Source organism: Dreissena polymorpha, chromosome 4 (genome assembly GCF_020536995.1).
Source record: "Dreissena polymorpha isolate Duluth1 chromosome 4, UMN_Dpol_1.0, whole genome shotgun sequence".
NCBI lineage: Eukaryota > Metazoa > Mollusca > Bivalvia > Myida > Dreissenidae > Dreissena > Dreissena polymorpha.
The window spans coordinates 68509493-68532194 of record NC_068358.1 but is presented as its reverse complement, the minus strand read 5'-3'; the positions used below and the strand labels follow the sequence as shown (position 1 = coordinate 68532194).

At 35.1% G+C, this 22702-nt stretch overlaps 1 protein-coding gene across 1 annotated transcript in view; it reads left to right on the top strand.

Annotated features, from left to right (window-relative positions):
- The first annotated feature begins 7225 nt into the window (after window positions 1-7225).
- LOC127878185 (inositol polyphosphate-4-phosphatase type I A-like) overlaps window positions 7226-22702 on the top strand; it is a 42288-nt gene continuing 26811 nt past the window's right edge. Inside the window, 8 exon segments of the mRNA XM_052424675.1 lie at window positions 7226-7325; window positions 9960-10096; window positions 14920-14990; window positions 17989-18076; window positions 19224-19472; window positions 19822-19943; window positions 21528-21644; window positions 21960-22039. Coding sequence (XP_052280635.1) covers window positions 7240-7325; window positions 9960-10096; window positions 14920-14990; window positions 17989-18076; window positions 19224-19472; window positions 19822-19943; window positions 21528-21644; window positions 21960-22039 — 950 coding nt within the window. The 5' untranslated portion in view covers window positions 7226-7239.

The following is a 22702-nucleotide window of genomic DNA, read 5'->3' as shown; positions in this document are numbered from 1 at the left end:
ATTAGATCTCGAGTGCCTAAAATTATAATTAATTTTTTTTTAGATGCAGTAAATCATGTAGATACTCTGGGGACATTTTATTAAGAATTGTGTATGTTTCTAAGGCAATAGATCTTAACCTTCTAACTTTCAGTGAGATAGAACCAGATTTTTCAAGTAATTCATCATAGCTGCTACAGAAATCATCATATATGAATCTCAGAGCTCTTTCCTGTATTTTCTCTATCTTTTTAGTATTAGATTCATTGGTAAAGTGCCAAGTCAGAGTACAATAGTTAAAGTTTGACATAACAAAAGAGTAATGTAAAGTGAGTCTGCTTAATCTATTCAGATGTCTACCAATCCGTTTCAATACATTCAGCTGTCTAGAAGCTTTCTTTCAAATACTTGATACATTAGAATTGAAATTTAACATAAAATCTAGATTTACACCAAGTAATTTCACTGCATCTTCACATGTTATTTCTATATTATTATAAATGCATTTGCTATCTTTTTAATTAGTTTATATAAAAGAATCCGCATACCCAAACATCAACTTTGCTGTTAAAGCACATTATATTCAATATTAAAGGCCTCAAATGTTATGAACGCTATATAATTGTACAAATGTTTAACAACATTTTCGCTTTGAATAACACAATGGAATTACGAAGCGTGTCAACGTTCGTAATTACTTTGTTTATATGCGCATTATGCACACTCCAGTATGCAAATAGTGTATCAACGTTATTATTCAATACCACGGAGCGTATATTGACAGGAGTTGAAACGAGTATTTGACTCTTACTGTAGTCAAAGACCTATAGGTCTTTGCTGTAGTCAATTCAAATTTATGCAAAAACTAATCATCCGATTGTATTGGTGTATACGTTATCTTGTTGCTTATTAATTCCTCTTTCAAAAAATATAATTTTTAGTATATTTCCGTTGTTATTTATGGATGTATAGCGAGTTTAACACGAGAAATACACATTTTATGTTTTACCCACGCGCGTTTAACCTTGTCTCGATACTTTGTTACGTAACCAGTTACGTAATCTATTAGCGTACGTCGAAGCGCCGATGTTACATGTATACATTTTGATGTACCCACTATATAACGTCTTTTTTCTAAGTTTACTTTTATATCTCGGCCGATTTTGACAAATTATATATCATAAGAAAGCCTACATTTCGTAGTTTTCAGATATATAAATATATATGAAGTTTTACTTCTAATTTGGGCAGCCCGGCGAGTTATAACTTTAACTTTTGCAAATATAATACCGTTTTAGAATCTATATTTACGCTAAACATGGTCGTACTTTATACAGATTTGTAACGTTTATACTAGGAGTTCAGTTTTTAAAACTACATCTTGCTTAGGAGAATAGAATTCTGTATGCGATAGAAAAAATGGGTTTGAAAATGAAAGTAAATAAGGAATGACTTTGTACGAAAGTAGCTCGCGGTCATAACGCTCCGAACTGATGCTGCGGTCTTGGCGATTATGCTTTTGTTTAGATACCGACCATTAAATTTCCGTTGCCAGGATTATTATATTTTTATCGAATATATTGTTCACGAAACATACCAATAAATCTTACTATTAATGAAGCTTAATAAATTAACGATTTCAGCTCTTGTTTAAAACACTGAAAGGGTGATAATTTTATATGAGACCTCGTATATAGCGGACCCTCTTGATATTTTCGGCTTTGTACACTTCAAACAAAATGGGTTTGAAAAACATTCGTTTGTTGTTTATTATCAAAGAGGTTATTACGTATAATGATATGAACGGTGATGTACCTTAAATTATCAATTAATTAAACTTATTTAGAGATTCTTGAAAATCACGGTCGGTGTTACGCAGATCATTTCGTATTTTGACATCAGTGCATCATGTCCATCTATTCAAAATCGGATTTTTTTCACTGGGATGATGACGACTTAGATTTAGACGAATTGTTAGGTGATTACACATGTAACAGTGATGATTCTGAGAATGTTAAACCGTGTAAGACAGTAAACGTGACAAAAGCAATCGAATCAGTGGGTGCCTACCAGTGTACAGAGTGCCCAAAAACTTACATGACAATGTCTCGTTTTCGGGGTCGTTTGATTTCCAAGCACGGATACGAAAGAGTGCATGGTAATTATTTCATTTGTTTCATCATGCTTATTTCATCGATTGCATCTGAATCGGAGGGCATTATTGCTAGTGGTAAAGAGTAACAGATCATGTTCAGTTTGACAAAGGTAGATTGTTTTTACTCCATTAAATGTTTGTTATAAGTTAGATGGGACTGTGCACCGTGTTTTCGGACAATTTCCACAGGACGTCATCGAAAAACGGCGTAAATTAGTGCCTAAGATGAAGGAGGCAAGGCGACAGGGTAAGCTTGCGTACCTGGTATTCGATACTCTTTACATCGACGGAAACGCGGTGCGAGCGTAGGGGCACGAAGGCAGTGAGATATCCATACTATCATGGAATGTACATGGACTGAGTGAATGTAAAAAATCTAGTGCTGAGTTTGCAAATATTATATGTTCTTTTGATATATGTTTCTTATTTGAATCATGGACCAAAGCTTCTAGTACCATTACAATCAATGGCTATCAATCTTTTAACTTTTTTAGAAAATTTCAACACAGGAATGCACGGCGATGCAGCGGTGGAATTGTTATCTATTTTAAAGACCATCTGAAAGATGGCATCGAAATTGTTCGTAACCATCACGACACTATTATTTGGTTAAAACTTAAACATGATTTTTTAATACTGCTAATGATATGTATATATCTGGAAGCTATGTATGGGGAGAAGATTCTCCAGTTTATAATACCATTAACGTGGATCTTTTTGATCTTTTAGAAAATGATGTTTCATATTATTCTGAACTTGGTAGTGTCTTTGTTACAGGAGATCTGAATAGTAGAACCAGTAATAAATGTGATTTTATTGTATAAGACTCAATTAATATTGTACTTGACGATTTTGACTATATACCAGATCACTCCTCAGTTAGGGCCTCTATTGATACAATACACAATAATCATGGGATTAAATTGCTCGATTTATGTAAATCAACCACTTTACGTATTGTCAATGGAAGAATAGGTGATAGTTGTAAACAAACATTCTTTTCAAGTAACAGTTCATCTGTCATTGACTACTTATTGACCAATGAATGCAACTTTCCATTGTTAGCACAATTTACTGTTGGCGAATTTAACGAGCGGAGTGATCATGCTCCGTTGCACTTTTCATTGTTTGGCAAAGAAGCTCTTTGTAATTAGAAATACGATTTTAAATAATACTGTTCAATGCATTTTATTACCGCCTTGATAGTTTATAAGTATTTGTACTCGTAAATGTGTATTTTATGTTATTTAATATTGTGTTGTTATACCTAGTTACGTGACAGAAAAAATGTATATACTTTAGTATGAAGACGATGTACTTGTGTGTAAGTCGGAATAAACTGTCTGTCTGTCTGTCTGGTAATAATTGTCTACCTAGTTACGAGACATTCACCGATGTCAAATATAAATGGGACAGTTCGCGTAGAGTTGAATTTCGCTCAAGAATTATTTCGAAACTTCCTATTTGTAATGATATTGTTAGAAGTATTGATAATTCGAGCCAATTGTCAATTAACTCCATCTTAGATAAATTTACAGCCACAATTCGCAGTGAAGCGGATGAGCTATTCTCAAAATCGTACAAGTGCAGTAATAAACCTTCATTCAATACTGACAGTAGTTTAAAGCATGCAGATTGGTTTGACAACGAATGTATTACTGCACGAAATCACTGTCATGACGCTTTAAAATATTTTAACCTTAACATGACCGATTTAAATAGAAAAGTGCTGTGCGAAAAGAAAAGTGTTTATAAGAAATTAATTATGAAAAAGAAAAATATTGTATATTAGCGTAAAATGGCAGAAATTCAAAGTTTGAAAAGTAAAAAGCCGAAAGATTTTTGGAAAATTTTCAAATAAAAAAATAAAAGTAATTGCAATAAAATTCCATAAGATGTATTTAAAAAGTATTTTGAAAATTTAAGCAATACTTATTCGGACAACCATAATGCACAGGCAGAATTTTTTTGTTCGAACAATGACTTTGACATTGAAAATTGTACTTTCCAGAATTAGACCAATCAATAACGGTAAATGAGGTATTAAATGCATGTAAACACTTGAAGCGTAATAAAGCGTCTGGTGGTGACTGTATTTTAAACGAATACTTTAATGAGTTCATTGATATCTTATCCAGTCATGTGTGCCTCCGTAGCTCAATGGATAAGGTGCTTGCGTTGCAATCCAGAGGTCCCGGGTTCGATCCCGGGTCGGGGCACATACATGCCAGTCATGTTTCAGCGGAATACTGACTGACAAATAAAGGCTTAGCCAGGCATTGAGACGATTTGTGTGATGTTTTTAATAGTATTTTAACCTCGGGTTATTTTCCTGAAAAGTGGACAGTAAAGTATATACATTTTTTCTGTCACGTAACTAGGTATAACAAATTAAACCATTGCATAAAGAAGGCCCTGAGGACGATGTGAATAATTATAGAGGAATAACCCTTGTTAGCAGTTTTTCTAAGCTATTTACAACTATTTTAAACAAGCGCATCGAATTATTTTGCGAAAATAATGCTAAAATTTCGGATGCACAATTCGGATTTAGAAAAGGTTGTTCAACCGTTGATGCCATATATATTCTTATATCAGTTGTACAACATTTTTTAAATGAAAATAAGCGTCTATATGTTGTTTACGTTGATATGCTTAAATTTTTGATAGCATAAATCGCAATGCATTATGGCTAAAAATGTACAAATCCGGTATACAAGGCAAAATATTACGAATAATAAAAAATATATATGAAAATGTAAAATCATGTGTAAAAGCATGCTCGACATACTCTGAATACTTTAGCTACGCTGTTGGTTTACGGCAAGGGGAGGTAATTTCTCCTATTCTATTTTCATTGTTTGTCGAGGACTTAGAACTTTTTTTACAAGATAGTGTCCATTCTGGTTTAAATATAAAAGATATAATTTTAATTTTACTGTTGTTTGCAGACGATATGGCGATTTTGGGTAAATCACCCGAAGAAATACAATCTCATTTAGACAACCTTTACCTTTATTGTAACTCATGGGGACTTAATGTTAATACTAGCAAAACAAAAATAATGGTTTTTCGGAAAAGGGGTAGAATTCGCCGAGATGAGATATGGACATATAATGGGGAAACTATAGAAGTCGTCGATAATTTTAACTATTTGGGTACTGTTATTAATTATACTGGTAGTTTTATATTAAACCAGGAGCAGTTTGTAGATAAAGCTCTTAATGCTATGAATACTTTGCTTTATAATATTGTGTCAATTGTTTGATGCCTTTGTTGGCTCTATTTTAAATTATGCATCGGAGATATGGGGTTTTAATAAATTCAAAGATATTGAACGCATCCACTTAAAATTTTCTAAAAGGTTGTTAAATGTTAAAAGCAATACATGTAATGCAACGGTGTATGGGGAATTAGGTAGACACCCACAGTATGTAAAAAGACATGTTCGTATTGTAAAATATTGGCTTAAAGTTGTTAATAGTGAAAATGTTATCATAAAAACTGTGTATAACCAGGAGATAAATGATTGTGATAAAGGGTATAAAAATTGGGTTTCGAATGTGAAAAAGTTATTAAATGATTATGGATTTTCATATATATTCGAAAATGCAAATATGATTAATGCAAAGTCGTTTTTCTGTGAATTAAAATGTAGAATTGTAGATGCTTTTAAACAAGAATGGTTTGGCAATATGAACGATAGTTCTGTTTTAGATATGTATAGAATATTCAAAACAACTCTTGAATACGAAACTTACTTAGATTTACTGCCAAAAAGTTTGCGTGCATACTTTGTTAAACTAAGGGCTTCTGTCCACCCTTTGAGAATTCAAACTGGACGATACGCACGTTATAATATTCCCCGTAATGAAAGATATTGTCAATGTTGTGATCAAAGGGACATAGAGGATGAATTCCACTTATATGTAAATGTCCATGTTTCCAGCAATTAAGAAAAAACTATTTAAAAATTGTTAACTATGTGAATCCATCAGTTTTTAAGTTCCATACTTTATTGAACTCAACTTGTAAAATTGAAATTATAAATTTGTGTAACTATATGAAGGAAGCTCTAGCCGTAAGATATTCTATCACAAATAATATTGCCAGCGAAAACTAAAGTAGTTCCTTACTGCTAGTAAAACGATATATATTTAGCTACGGTAATGTGAAGTCGTTCTTTTTTGTTAAATATACTTTGTCTCAAATTGTTATATTACATTTTGTATATTGTTATAACTCATACGTTGTAATATATAGACACGTGACAATATTTTGTATTATATTTTGTGTATTTAGACGATGTACATTTGTATAAGTCTTAATAAACTGTCTGTTCTGTTCTGTTCTATAATCATTCTTGATTTTAGTTGTCTTTAACTCGCCGGGCTGCCCAAATCAGAAGAAAAACATAATATATATTTATATATCTGAAAACTACGTAACGTAAGCTTTCTAATGATATATAATTTGTCAAAATCGACCGAGAAATGAAAGTATAATTAAAATTAAGACGTGAGTGGGTACATCAAAATGTATAACCTCGGCGCTTCGATATACGCTAATCGATAGCTACTGGTTACGTAACAAAGTATCGACAAGCTATTTGCCGATACGGTCCCGTTTCATATCCGTCTCATCTAGAGTCCGTGTTCAATACCTACTGTACAAGCAGTTGTCCGCGGCCGTTTGCATTTTTAAAACAGTACATATCCAATAGTGTTGTGTAATATCCTACCGTAACGAGGGCGTCAATGTCTTGTGATGATTTTGTAGGGTAATCTATATTTTATAGAATTTCATTATTTGTGGCCAATTTGATGATAATTATCATTACATTTACAAAATATAACGTGTAATGGAAGATTTTGGCTACATTCCGGTAGGATCCGGTAGTGTTTGGCTAGTTTCCGGTATATCCGGTAGATTTTGGTAGATTCCGGTATTTCCGGTAACCGAAGATTAAGTGCAATAAATCGTCTGCTGATCTAGAGTGTAAAAATGGTTGCATCAAACAGGAAAAGAAATATTGAATTGTTATATCCTTGTTAACTATTGTTTGAACGTTACACACCGTACCAGCTGTTATTATTTGAGTGAGTATGCCATTGATGCATTCAGTGGATAAGTTGCAATATATGGACGATCAATGGATCAGCTTTAAAAACAACAGATTAACGTTTTTTATGTAAGCTTACCGACATTACTCATAGTCATAAGGCTACTCATACTCCTACATGCCTAGTTTATACTAGTAGCTAGCAAGTATTTTCTGGATTGTAGTATTTTCCAGACGTCATGAAATATTCATTTTAGGCAACATCTTTGCGAACTTTGTTATTCGCTTCAACTAAAGCATTAAGTAAATTCGGGAGTTTGCTCATTCTGCACTAAGCTCTTTTGGCCCCAGTTTTTTCAGGCTCTTTCGGCCCCAATTTAAGGCTCATTCGGCCCCAATTTAAGGCTCATTCGGCCCCAATTTCAGGCTCATTCAGCTCAGGGACTCTAGATGAGACGGATATGAAACGGGACCGTATTGGCAAATAGCTTGTCGATACTTTGTAACGCTACCAGTGGCTATCGATTAGCGTACACAGTGGGTTTTTTCATTCAAAATCGGGTCTGGTAACCGGACCCATTCCCAATGGTAAAAAGTATTTATATTTCCCAAATGGGAGCTGCAAATTCTCAATGGATTTTTTTTTTTTTTTTTTTTAAGACCAATATTTTGTTCATCTCTCTTCCACATAAGATTAACCTTAGTAAATATAATACTGGACACACTTGTAACCTCAATTTTGAAGCATTTGTTAGCAAACAATAGCAACACTAATTTCCCAATTTTAGTCAAAACACTGCGAATTTTCCCAATCCAAAAGGACCCTGCCCCAGTCCCAAAATGGTGAATTAAAACACTGGTACATCGAAGCGCCTAGGTTATAAATTTTGATGTACACACTCACGTCATTTTTTAAAATTATACTTTCATTTCTCGGCCAATTTTGACAAATTATATATCATTAAGAAAGTCTACGTTACATAGTTTTCAGATATATAAATTAGTGTTTTTCCCAGAAGGGCAAAGGGGCATGTTGCAGAAATTCAAAAAGGGCATTTTAACACGCGGTTTATGAAAAAAAGGGCAGACATAGGCGTGGTGCCTTTTAAGCCACTTTCACATTTTCCTTCTCCATTTGCGCCAATCTCCGTTTACACGACGGCATTTTCAGTCTTTAACAAATATTAGCAACACGCCTTTACAATTAAATAATAAATTGTCCAAATTAAACACGAGTCTTTTATATATTTATGTATTCCAAAATGCACTGATCAACACTTCTTTACAGACGTAGAGATGTGATTAAAGTTCGATTAAAAAGAAATCTTTCGGTGCAGGGCGATCTGAAATGACATAATGGGGTATTTTATAAAAGGGTTCGTATATTGAAGCCCTATAGACTTGGGCAGGTAAGTTACATTTGACACGCATTTTAATACACCACCCCCTCTTCACACCTTTCATGTCGCCAGCTGAAGAACCAGTATTTTTTTTTTTAGAAAAAAGTCAGTTTTTTGAAGCCCATCATGTGTTGGCAGGAAAGACATATACATGAATTGACACACATTATAATACACAGCCGCAATTTTCACACCTTTCAATTCTCTAGCTAGATAGTCCGTATATTTGGTTTATCTACTATGGTAAAGGTGTGTAAGTTAATTGCCATAGGTTAATACATAATTAATATTAAATTGTGCATTTACACTGAACATAAGATTAAACACGAACATGTTTTTGTCGACTGTACGTGAATACTTATGATAATTTTAACATGAATCCCTATCGAACGCAGAAATTTGTGTTTGCATCGATCTAAGAACATGTTTCTTATGGGATGCGTATAAAGATTACTTCATTCTTATTGAGCCTGTTTTATACTCCCTCGCATATGCTTTGGAGCAGTCAGTATGACTACCTATAAATCGAGCGCTGTTATAGATTAAATCTACTTGATTAATATAGTCGATTAGACGTTGACGTCTCTCGAGTAAATCAAGCACAGTCGGAGCGTCACAGACAATAAAGGAAGCTGATTTTGCGGACCAAGTTAGGTCGTAAGGCAATAAAGATGTTATCAATAAGGGCGCGTGGCGAAATTTGCCTTTGAAAAGGGCAGAGTGGCGATCTGGTAGGGCGGTGTGGCTTTTCGCCACGCTAAAATGGCCTGGGAAAAACACTATAAATATATATTAAGTTTTTCTTCTGATTTGGGCAGCCCGGCGAGTTATAACTTTAACTGTTGCAAATATCACACTGTTTTAGAATCTAGATTTACGGTTGACATGTTCTCACTTTATACAGATTTATAGCGTTTATATTTGGAGTTCAGTTTTAAAAATTACATCTTGCTTAGGGGAATAGAATTCTGTATAAGATAGAAAAAATGATTTTAAAAATAAAATTAAATAAGGAATGAATTTGTACGAAAGTATCGCGCGGTCCTAACGCAGAGAACTGATGCTACGGTCTTGGCTAAGTTATGGACCTTGTTTTCTCTGAAATAGCTGCTGTGGGACTTCAAAACCCAGTAGGGGGCATGGTGTTTCACAAGCGCAGCTTTTGTTTTAATAACTTAGTTTTTTGTATGATTAAATTGTATTACTTGAAATACAGGAACATTTAAACGCATTTATTAAAACTTTGTATGTAATTAAGATGATGATCATGTATATATTCATGTATATGTACAAGTCTAAATAAACTTTTTGTTAAGTTCTATGTTCAGCTATGTCATTATTGCACTCTTCTAACCATTTTTAGCATCCCTTTTGATACAAAAATGAGGTTTAACAGCAAAGAACTTGCCCATCTGGCACAGCAAAATGGTAGTCACTTTGATAGAGAAGGCATTCTACAGATGAAACAAAAGAATGAAAAACTCTTCAGAAAAGGCGAAGGTATGTGAAATAATTGTGCCTCACTCTGAGAAAAAGAGGCTGAACATATTTGCGTAAAGTGACGTCCCAGATAAGCCTGTGCAGGCAGGCTAACCAGGAACGACACTTTCTGCCTAAACTGGATTTTCGCTTAGAAGAGACTTCATTAACCAAAAATACCATTAAAGCCACACACTTTGAAATGAAATACATGTTAATCAATACATATAGATGCAATTTGAAAGTGTGCAAAATTGTCGTTAAATCTATAGCCTAGTTAGCAAGTAATTTATGTATTATTTTTAAGAACGGTACCGCTTTTAGAACCAAAAGTAGGATTTCTATATGTTTACGTCATTTTCGACAAACATGATTATTTTTAAGTTTTAAAGCGCAAAAAAGACGGATTTCTACCGTGTAACCATCAGATATATTCTAATTGGCATAGATAAAATTAAATCTATAGCCTAGTTAGCAAGTAATTAATTATTTTTCAAACGATACGGCTTTTAAAAACGAAAGTAGGATTTCTAAACGTATATGTCCATTTCGACAAACACAATTATTTTAAGTTTTAAAGCGCAACAAAGACGGATTTCTACCTTGTAATCCAGATATATTCTAATTGGCATAGATAAAATATTTTTCATATTTATACTTAAATTTACTATCATTTCAAGGTGTGTGGCTTTAAAACAGAAAGTGTCATCCCAGAGTAGCCTATAGATTATTATATGGTAGTGCATAAGATGACTTGCTTTAAAAAATATAAAGTTATTGCCCTTCTCTATGTTTGCAATTATTTCCAGGGTATTTTGTTCACACAGTTTATTTCACGATTGCAGATAATATACACATACAATATGAATTTTGCATTCAGACACAAGAAAACATCAAGAGAAAACGTGCCATGCATCCAACACATGTCTTAAGTTATATACTGTAAAACCATTAAATTTCGTGTGGTACGAATTTTCGTGGATTTCGTTGTTCCGCTGAACCACGAATTCAAGTACCAACGATTATTTTTAACCAGGTTTTCCGAAGGAAAAAACTGGTTATTAGATTGGCGAATGCGGGCAGGCTGGCTGGCGGGCTGGCTGGCTGGCTGGCTGGCTGCAACTTTCGGGCGGGCGGAACAAGCTTGTCCGGGCCATAACTATGTCGTTCATTGTCAGATTTTAAAATCATTTGGCACATTTGTTCACCATCATTGGACGGTGTGTCGCGCGAAATAATTACGTCGATATCTCCAAGGTCAAGGTCACACTTTGAGTTCAAAGGTCAAAAATGGCCATAAATGAGCTTGTCCGAGCCATAACTATGTCGTTCATTGTCAGATTTTAAAATCATTTGGCACATTTGTTCACCATCATTGGACGGTGTGTCGCGCGAAATAATTACGTCGATATCTCCAAGGTCAAGGTCACACTTTGAGTTCAAAGGTAAAAAATGGCCATAAATGAGCTTGTCCTGGCCATAACTATGTCATTCATTGTGAGATTTTAAAATCATTTGGCACATTTGTTCACCATCATGGGACGGTGTGTCGCACGAAAGAATCACGTCAATATCTCCAATGTCAAGGTCGCCACGACTAAAAATAGATTTTTTTTAAAAACAAACTTACAAAGGGGGTTAATTTTGTTTGTTCATTTCAAAAGTTCAGTTTGAGTTTTCTCCCTTTATCAGATTTTTTTTTCACAATGAAAACCTGGTTTTGTGACAATTTTGTCCCTTGTTACATTTTTAATCCGAAATCGGTCCTTTCGGAATGTCATTTCCGACATTCTCTATTGTTTTCGGTTATCTGAGATATTTGATTGAGATATGCTAGGTAATACAATATGTTGTTTTCTTGACAAGTGTTTGGTTAATAATACTTTATAAAGTCTCTATAACGCTCAAAATCTACGAAAATTTCGTTAAGTATTTCTTAAAATAAAGTTAACACAACTTAACAATCAGTGTTCCTTGTAGCAATAGCCAAAATAGATGTGGTATGATTACATAGATTATTGTATATACAAAATGCTCGTTTTACGCTCATCTAATTTTGGAAAAAAAATTATGAGCTATTGTCATCACCTCGGCGTCGGCGTCCGGTTAAGTTTTGCGTTTAGGTCCACTTTTCTCAGAAAGTATCAATGCTATTGCATTCAAACTTGGTACACTTACTAACTATCATGAGGGGACTGGGCAGGCAAAGTTAGATAACTCTGGCGTGCATTTTGACTGAATTATGTGCCCTTTTTATACTTAGAAAATTGAAAATTTTGGTTAAGTTTTGCGTTTAGGTCCACTTTTTTCAGAAAGTATCAATGCTATTGCATTGAAACTTGGTACACTTACTTACTATCATGAGGGGACTGGGCAGGCAAAGTTAGATAACTCTGGCGTGCATTTTGACAGAATAATGTGCCCTTTTTATACTTAGAAAATTGAAAAATTTTGGTTAAGTTTTGTGTTTACGTCCATTTTATTCCTTAAGTAACTAACTATCATAAGGGGACTGTGCAGGCAAAGTAATGTAACTCTGACTGGCATTTTGACAGAATTATGTGCCCTTTTTATACTTAGAAAATTGAAAATTTGGTTATGTTTTGTGTTTAGGTCCACTTTATTCCTACAGTATCAAAGCTATTGCTTTCATACTTGCAACACTTATTAACTATCGTAAGGGGACTGTGCAGGCAAAGTTATGTAACTCTGACTGGCATTTGGACGGAATTATGGGCCCTTTATACTTAGAAAATTGAAAGTTTGGTTAAGTTTTGTGTTTTGGTCCACTTTACCCCTAAAGTATCATAGATATTGCGTTCATACTTGGAACACTCGCAAACTATCATAAGGGTACAGTAAAAGGACAAGTTGCATAACTCTGGATGTCATTTTTACGGAATTATGGCCCTTTTTTGACTTAGTAACTTTGAATATATGGTTAAATTTTGTGTTTCGATCCACTTTACTTCTTAAGTATCAAGGCTTTTGCTTTCAAACTTCAAATACTTTCATGCTATCATGAGGTTACTGTACCTGGCAAGTTGAATTTTACCTTGACCTTTGAATGACCTTGACTCTCAAGGTCAAATTATTAAATTTTGCTAAAATTGCCATAACTTCTTTATTTATGATTAGATTTGATTGATACTTTGACAAAACTACTCTTACCTGACATACCACGATAGACTCCACCCAAACCACCCCCCCCTCCCCCCCACCCCCCATCCGAAACCCCCCCCCCCCCCCCCTAAATTTTTTTTTTTTTTTTTTAAGATCATCTCACAAATTACCACCACACCCTCACACTATACCCCCCCACCTCACCCCCCCCCCAATTTTTTTTGTTAAACGGTTAAAAACACAAATATTTATTTTTATTATTTTATGTTTGAAATACCGTCCAACCATCGCACCCAAGAATCCCCACCCCCACCCCCCCCCACCCCCCCCACCCCCCACCCCCCGCCACCCCCGATTTTTTTTTCTTTTTTTTCGCATTTTTGGAAGATAATGTAATAAATGTCCACACCCCCACACAATGCACCCCTCTTCACTCCACCCCTCCCTCCTTTGTGATTGAAAATGAGAGTCCCTTCACCTTTAAAAAGAAAATAGATGAGCGGTCTGCACCCGCAAGGCGGTGCTCTTGTTATTTATTTGTGGCCACAATTAATTCCCGCAAATATATCTTTTCATACGACACACAAACACCATGGTAGTGGTCATGTGTCGTATAAATAGATGATGCAAAACAATAATAAAAACGAGCATTTTGTATCTACAAACATCTATTTTACCAGACCACATCTGGCGTTGAAATTTTGGCGATTGCCATAAGGAACACTGATTTTTAATTGTTTAAGTTTATTTTACGCACAATTGTACGCAATTTTCTTTGATTTTGAGTAGTAATTACTATGTTACTTTAAATAAAGCACGGATTTTAAACTGTACATCAACGATTGTTCTCTTTTACGTGACGTCGTCAAATTAACAGTTTGCAGATTTATCACATATGTCAATTAGTGCCAATTAAAGTTAAAAGAGACATAACTGTTTTCACACGTGTATTTTGGGGACCTTATTACTCAATTGTTACTACTAGGGGACCGATTGAGCAGAGAATTGCAAATATTGTCAAAACAACATTGATAGCAATTAGCGAGCTGGGACCCACAAGATCGTCGCTTATTCGCTCTTGTCAACAATTATCGGCAACACTTTCATGCTTCAGTGCACATAAACCTCAAGCCTTGCTGTCAACAAAGATTAGCAGATTATTCTTCGTTATTACTCTGGTTGTTTTAAGAAAAGTTTAATTATTATGACTGTCAATCTTCCCCGAAAATTTGAAATCCACGAAATTACGTGTCAACGAATTAGTTGTTTTTAATTAAACCACGAAATTTCATACCGACGAATTTCTGTACGTTTACAGTATATAATAGTAGTCAACTTCAGACAAAGCATATACGTTAGTGAAGTATCTTGTAAATTTTACAATTAAATGTACTTGTGTGTTGAAAAAAACATAAAAAAATATTTATAAAAAAAGGAATATATCATCTTCTAGTGTGAATAGATAACAAAGCATGTGTATATTGTAATAACAGATGAAAGAGTATATCTTGACAATGTATAATATTAGGTATCAAGATCAAACTTCATTGGAAGAAAGCTTGCAGTGTTAGAAAGTTCTTAAGATTAAACTTCCAATGCCCTCTGACAAATTTGCATGCAAGGGTTATTTCAGGCACAAGATGACAGATCTAGTTTGAAATGTAGAACCTGGCTGAAATGTTAATCATTTGAAAACACAATGATTGTATTAAAATTTTCAGCTTTTGTCGAACGATTCTTCAGGCTGCGAGGTAATCTTCTCTTCTACTTCAAATCAAAGGAAAGCATCAATGTAAGTATGTGTTCACCTATGCACAATGCGCTCATAGTGAGCTTTTGTGATCTCCTTTTGTCCGTCGTTTGTCATGTGCCGTAAACATTTACCTTGTGACTTTACTGCAGGCTACATTGATTTCCCAGCATGGATGAAACTTGGTCAGAAAATACCATTCCAAAAAAGAAATATCAGGCAAATGTTGTGTAAAACTAGGTAACCAGATCAAATTAAAGACAAAGCTTTTGAACACACTAGAGGCTAAATTTATTGTCCACTCATTATGTATTTTGTTAAGAACATTTGTCCCAATAACATTCAGACCTTGTACAAAACTCTGCCACATGGGGTCCAAACCTTAATCACTTGGTAAATGAAAAAAGCTTATGAACACTAGAGGTCACATTTATTGCCCAATTTTCAGAATGTTAGGTCAGAGTATTTATTCTGATGAACAGCCCAGTTTCAAATTGGATAATGAAGCATCAAAACTTGGTCTATAAGTCAAGTGAAAGAAAAATAACCTTTATCCAAAAATGTTATCATGAAGATTAAACCAGTGTCATGTTGGGGATTACTATGCCACTGGGTAAAATTAAAAAAGTTTGTGAACACTTTTGTTATGCCCCCCTTCGAAGAAGAGGGGGTATATTGTTTTGCACATGTCGGTCCGTCCGTCTGTCCACCAGATGGTTTCCGGATGATAACTCAAGAATGCTTAGGCCTAGGATCATGAAACTTCATAGGAACATTGATCACGACTGGCAGATGACCCCTATTGATTTTCAGGTCACTAGGTCAAAGGTTAAGGTCACAGTGACTCAAAATAGTAACATGGTTTCCGGATGATAACTCAAGAATGCTTACGCCTAGGATCATGAAACTTCATAGGTACATTGATCATGACTGGCAAATGACCCCTAGTGATCTTCAGGTCAATAGGTCAAAGGTCAAGGTCACAGCGACTTGAAACAGTAAAATGGTTTCCGGATGATAACTCAAGAATGCTTACACCTAGGATCATGAAACTTCATAGGAACATTGATCATGACTGGCAGATGACCCCTATAGATTTTCAGGTCACTAGGTCAAAGGTCAAGGTCACAATGGTTTCCGGATGATAACTCAAGAATGCTTACACCTAGGATCATGAAACTTCTTAGGTACATTGATCATGACTGGCAGATGACCCCTATTAATTTTTAGGTCACTAGGTCAAAGTCACAGTGACCAGGGTTCGCACAGGGCTTGAAAAGTGCTTGAAAACGAGTCCTAGGCTTAAAAAGCCCTTGAACAAAGGTTGGCCTTGGAAAAGTGCTTGAAAAGTGCTTATTTCATGTAAAAAAAGCCTTGAAAATGTGTATTTTTGCTCAAAATTACTTTTATCATCGCTTTAACTATAAACTTAAATCGTTCTTAAAGGAAATATTACGAAAATTGATCATAAATTTCTTAGCGCAAAAAGTTGAGTACGAAATAAATGTTTTGTACACTATTAAGTACGAAACGATATGTGTATACGTCACATATTATGTGTACTACGTCAAAGGTTCTCCACTGTGATCAATTTTCGCGAGTGAAAACGCAGCGATGGGGAAGCGTCGTTACAAACCAGGGTGGTTAACTGAATATTCCTGGATACAGAAAACAAATGACATTCGAAAAGCACATTGTCGGGTCTGTATGAAGACCATTGATGTCGGGGGATGGAGGAAAGCTCTTTGAAAAGCGACGAGAAAGGGGAAACCCACAAAGAAAACATTAAATTGAGAAGCAAACAGGATTTCTGCAATGTGTTTTTTTTTAAACAGGAAGGGACTATTGTTTAATCTGTTAAATCTAAAACAGACATAGACAGCAACAGCCCATCTGTGTCGAACCAGGAAGGCACAGCTACAGAGAGTGTGCATATATAAGATATTCTAATTCCAGGACCTCGCAACCATCAGCAGCAGTATCAAACTCGCAGACATCCATAGACAAATTCGTTACAAAAATGATATGTTGAAAGCGGAAGTATTGTGGGTAGTGCATACCGGTTGCACACATCAATCCTTTAATTCCAATAAATACATTACAAAGTTATTTCAGGTTATTTTCCATGACAGTACCATAGCGAAACAATTTTCTTGCGGAGACCGCAAAACAGCATATGTGGCCGTTTTTGGGCTAGCTGAACATTTCAAAACTTTCAATCATATAACTTTAAATAATATGTAAGAGTTATTGTGGAATAAGTTTAATGTGTTTGAGCAAATAAATGATATTTACTGTGTTAACCTGGCTTTAAAATGCATTTGTTAAAGGAAACTAACATACGGTTCTCGGCCTTGAAAATGAAAATTTGGCCTTGAAAAGACCTTAAAAAGTGCTTGAATTTAGGTTTGAGATTTCTGTTTGAACCATGAGTGACTCAAAACAGTAAAATGATTTCTTGATGATAACTCAAGAATAATTAGGCCTAGGATCATGAAACTTCATAGGTACATTGATCATGACTGGCAGATGACCCCTATTGATTTTCAGGTCACTAGGTCAAAGGTCAAGGTCACAGTGACAAAAAATGTATTCACACAATGGCTGCCACTACAACTGACAGTCCATATGGGGGGGGGCATGCATGATTTACAAACAGCCCTTGTTTCCAAATGTATTTCCCGATTTTCATTTAACTTGGTCAGAATATTTGTCTCAATTAAATCTCTGCTGAGTTTGAAACTTGTTCTTGATCACTAAGGTAAACAAGCATATTCGTTGAATTGATATATCCGACCAAATAAAGTTTGTTTATGGATGGGTGCATATCCCTTGACATATGGTATAATATCTTCTTTTTTTTTAATGATCACTTGTGAATTAAAATGGATATTCCACCAAATCCAACAAGTATCCTCTTTATATTTTGTTAATGAATAAAAAAAAAAAATCTCTGAGGTTTTTATAAGGGCAGACAAAGACAACACTAATTTAAGGTATGACATATTTCGTTAGTGTATGATTTTTAATTTTTCCGCAGAAACAAGAGCCACAAGGTGTCCTAGTTTTAGAGAGATGCACTGTGGAATTAGATAGCCAAAGTTCAACAGACTCTTCTTTTATCATAGGCAAGTTTTGCATTTTATTTATTTATTGAATCAAATACGGATATAGAAAAGTGTGCATATTTTGATGCTGCCGCTTAGTGGCATTGTCTTTTAACACTTTGGAAGGCACATGTTTTGCCTAATCTTCCTTAAACTTGCTCAGCTCAATAGGTAGAGCACTGGAAAAAACATCAGAGGGTAGTGAGTTGGTAAACTAACTGCTGTGATAGCACTGAAATACTTACTGAAAAATGGTGAAAAATCCAAGTAAACCAACAAACCTTCTTGAACATGTGCAAAACATTTTTTTAACTAGATATCAAATGATCTTGACTGTTCTCATTCATCGGGGGTGGGTCAGATATCCTTTTATGGCTATTGTGAAACATTTAAAAGACTCAGCAAGTCTTTTTGCCAAATCTTCATGAAACCTCGCTCATGTCATTATTTTGTTCTCATTAAAATCTTGAACGAGTATGACAATGTTTCTGGTCTTGCCACCAGGGAAAAGGCTAGTTTTCTTTATACATGTAATGCTCAAGTGAATACTTGTCAATACAACCTGCTCTGAACTGATAAGTTTTGTCAAGTCTCAGTGCCTGTTGACTGTCATGTTACACAGCCAGGTTTGCAGAATATGATAGCAACACAAATTTAATGGAGCCTCGCTCTGAGAAAATGGGGCTTAATGCAAGTAAATGGGGACTTAATGCAAGTAAATGGGTGCTTAATGCAAGTAAAAGGGGGCTTAATGCAAGTAAATGGGGGCTTAATGCAAGTAAATGGGGGCTTAATGCAAGTAAAAGGGGGCTTAACGCAAGTAAATGGGGGCTTAATGCAAGTAAATGGGGGCTTAATGCAAGTAAATGGGGGCTTAATGCAAGTAAATGGGGGCTTAATGCAAGTAAATGGGGGCTTAATGCAAGTGCGTAAAGTATTGTTCCAGATTAACATGTGCAGTCCACACAGGCTTATCAGGGATGCCACTTTCTGCCTTGAATGGATTTTAAGAGACTTACTATAAATGAAAAATTGCTTAAACGCGGAAAGTATCGTCCATAATTAGCCTGTGCAGATTGCAAAGGTTTATTTGCTATGATATCTTGCCGACATACATTAAGCACCGTTTTCCCTTAACATGGCTCATTAAGTTTCCATATTTTAACAGTTTTTGAGGGAGATGATGAAACCTACACATTTTTGGCGGCATCAGAAAAAGAGAGAGATGGCTGGATTGAGGCTCTACACACTGCCAGCTATGAATGCCTGAAAATGCAGCTGCTGAGCCTGCGCGAGCAAGTCCAGCTGCGCACTGGGCAGGACCCGTTCAGTCAGATGATGCGCGCTGACACCGGAATGGAGTTTGAGACTTTAGGCAACATTGATTCCAATGACCCAGCCATGGAAATGAGTCTAAGTATGACAATTGTTGTATAGATGGACATGCTGTTTTATTTCTGATAAGATTAATGTGTACTTGGTTGAGTAAATTAGCAATATATTATCGGAGAATATGGCAGCAAATTTGCAGCACCCTTAGTATGTACCCTCCATGGTTACAAAATGGGGAAACATAAGATACTTGTAATTTCAGTTGGCTTTTTTCAATGGGCATTGATTAAATTAGATTTTGCCTATTCAAATTGTTCCTACAAATGAAAAAATGAACAATTTATTTATGCTTCATTAAGAAAAACGTTGATGAAGTAAATGTTTCATCCAATAACGATAGTAAGGTTAGTATGTACCGCATGTGGGTCTTTCAGCCATTGAAGGATTGCCAAATGAAAGTAATGGCCAACCACCCAACCCATTTGCAGTTGTATACATCATCATTCCACCTCAGCAACAGAACTGGCTCCAACACAACCATACAGAAATGGTGGAAGTAAGTTTGCTGTCTCCATCAAAGCAGGGTTTGTGGGTGGATTATAGCAAGTACCTGAAATAGTTATTTCCATTTTTATGGGACAGTATACGAGTTATTTATTTCAATTTCAGTCCTTGGAACTGTATACTTTATAAATACATATACTTCATACTTTATATAGATCGTAACATTCCTATGAGCCTTACTCAGCCTTACTTTGGACAATCAGGACTTTATGCATGTGTGTAGTGTCGTCATAGATTAGTGGGAACTGGCTCATCAGGGACAACATTTTCCTTCTAAACTGGATTTTTGCCCTGAAGAGAATACCTTTTAATGAGAAATTCTTTAAGAGCACAAAGTGATGTCCCTGATTAGCCTGTGCTATTGCCCAATCTTTATGAAGTAATTTCAAATTTCAGAACATTTGTCTAAATGATATATTTGGTGAGTTTGAATGTATACCATTTGGAGTCTAAAAGTTTTTCACTATGCAAAATTAAGTCAGGTGCTTGTGAACACTTTAGGGGTCATTTTTATTGCACAATATTCATGAAACTTGGTTAGAATATTTGTCCTAATGATAGCTCAACCAAGTTGGAAACTGGGGCATGTGGGTCAAAGATTATATTACTTAGGTAAAAACTAGGTGACTTGAATTAAAATGTTAGCCAGGCTTTGAACACTACAGATGCCACATGTATTGACTCATCTGCATGAAACTTGGTCAGAACAAGTTGTTTTAATTATATCTTGGCTGAGTGTGAAACTGGGTCATTATGGGTCCATTTTAATGGGTCACCTGATCAAATAAAAGAGAAAGCATTTTAACAATCTCGAGGCCATATTTTATTCCAATCTTCATCAAACTCAGTCAGAACTTTTTTTGGTTGTGGCCTTTAGCAGATGCCATTAAAATGTGTTAATGCGCAAGTACCATGCACTTGGGCATTAAAATATTTTACAGATGTTGCCAAACATGTGATCTCTATTATAATTCCAAGAGTAACATTTGTTACTAAAATGGAGTTAAATTGTTATGCATTTAAATGGACCTTTTCACAGATTTTGGCCTCTATTGAAGTTTGTCATTAACTGCTTTAAATCGATAAATGTAAACATTGGAACTAAGTAGCTTCATTAAAAAAAAAAACAAGAATGAATTTTTAAAAAGAAAAAAGTAAACATAAATTTGGCTTGAACCACTGACCCTTGCAGTAAAAGATCAGCACTTAACCCGCTTGGCCATCCGTACTCATGTAGTAAATGGTGTATTTTATACGTTATATAAGCAATCGTTGATATGTCACAAAATATAATGATAGCAACAGAACTCTCCAAATTATTGAACTGTTTTGTGCTTGTAACTCTTTATAATTTTCAGGTTTTTACATTGTCAAATGAGTATATAATGGATATTTAAAGCATTGTAAATGTTCAGTAGCATTTTTACTCGCAAATATCATAACTACAACAGAATCTGAAACAATTTTTTCCAAGTTGTCAATTTACCAAACGTGAAAAGGTCCCTTTAATATAATGTATTGTTTTAAATCATGTGTTAATAACAAAATATGCTACATGTGCTGTATTTATCTTCAGAATAACAACAATCCCCACTTCTTGAAGACCATTGGCTTTGGGGATTCAGGTGGGCTCGAACCAACAATGAGAGTTAAGATCACAGTGTTCCATGTGAAAGAGAGAATGACAGGAATGGTGGGTATACACACTAGCTGACATATTAAACCTTTATGGTTGTTAGCTAGTATTTTAAGCACAAGTGAGCATGATTATTGGTACTATGAAAGGTATTTACTAGAAACTTCCTTGATTCTCTGTGAGGGGCATGAGTTCAGAAACAAACATCTGTTTATGAGGCGACTATAGCCCAAAGAGTTAAGAGCTAAATAAAATGTTTTGTTGATGCACATTTGTAAAGACAGAAATTATTTTAAAAGAGTTGATATGAAGTGTATATTATATGTATCATACATTGCAAATGTTTTATTTCCATATATGTATCTACTTCAGATGACTCAGATTGGGCAGGTCATTTTCACCTTGAATGACGTTCTACAAACTGAAGACTTGTCTTTGAAATTAGCCCTTGTGTAAGACTTTTTATCCCCTGCCATAGGCGGAGGGATATTGTTTTGGCATTGTCCGTCCATCCGTCCGTCTTTCCGTCCGTCCGGCACTTTTGTGTCCAGAGCCATATCTTGGATGTGCTTTGGCGGATTTCATTGAAACTTGGTATGAGTATATATATGGTAGAGGATGATGCACGCCAAATGGCATTGTACACCATCTGTTAATAATGGAGTTATGGCCCTTTGTATCTTGAAAAAATGCTTTTTTGAGTGTCAAATATAACACCTTTGTGTCCAGAGGCATATTGGCGGGGGATATCAATTCAATGAATTTGCTTGTTTCTTAGGAATTTGTGTTAAATAATGACTCACTTTATGTGGAAATTTGTATTATGTCATACGCAGCCAGCGTAGCTCCAAAAAGGCCTGCGCATTCGCACATTCTGGTCAGGAGCTACCTTGTCTGCTAATGAAACCTCTAAACCTTACATTGACTTTATAGCAGACAGGGCAACTGTATTTGATAACAGAGCCTTTATGGCCCTATTGTTTATTTTATTTTAAACATTAAAGAAGCCTGTTTTTAATTTACTTTTACCTACAAAGCAGTTTTTATATAGACTTTAAATTGGGCAATGCAGTATTATGCATACTTTATATAGTCAAAGCATTAAATTTTGTTGG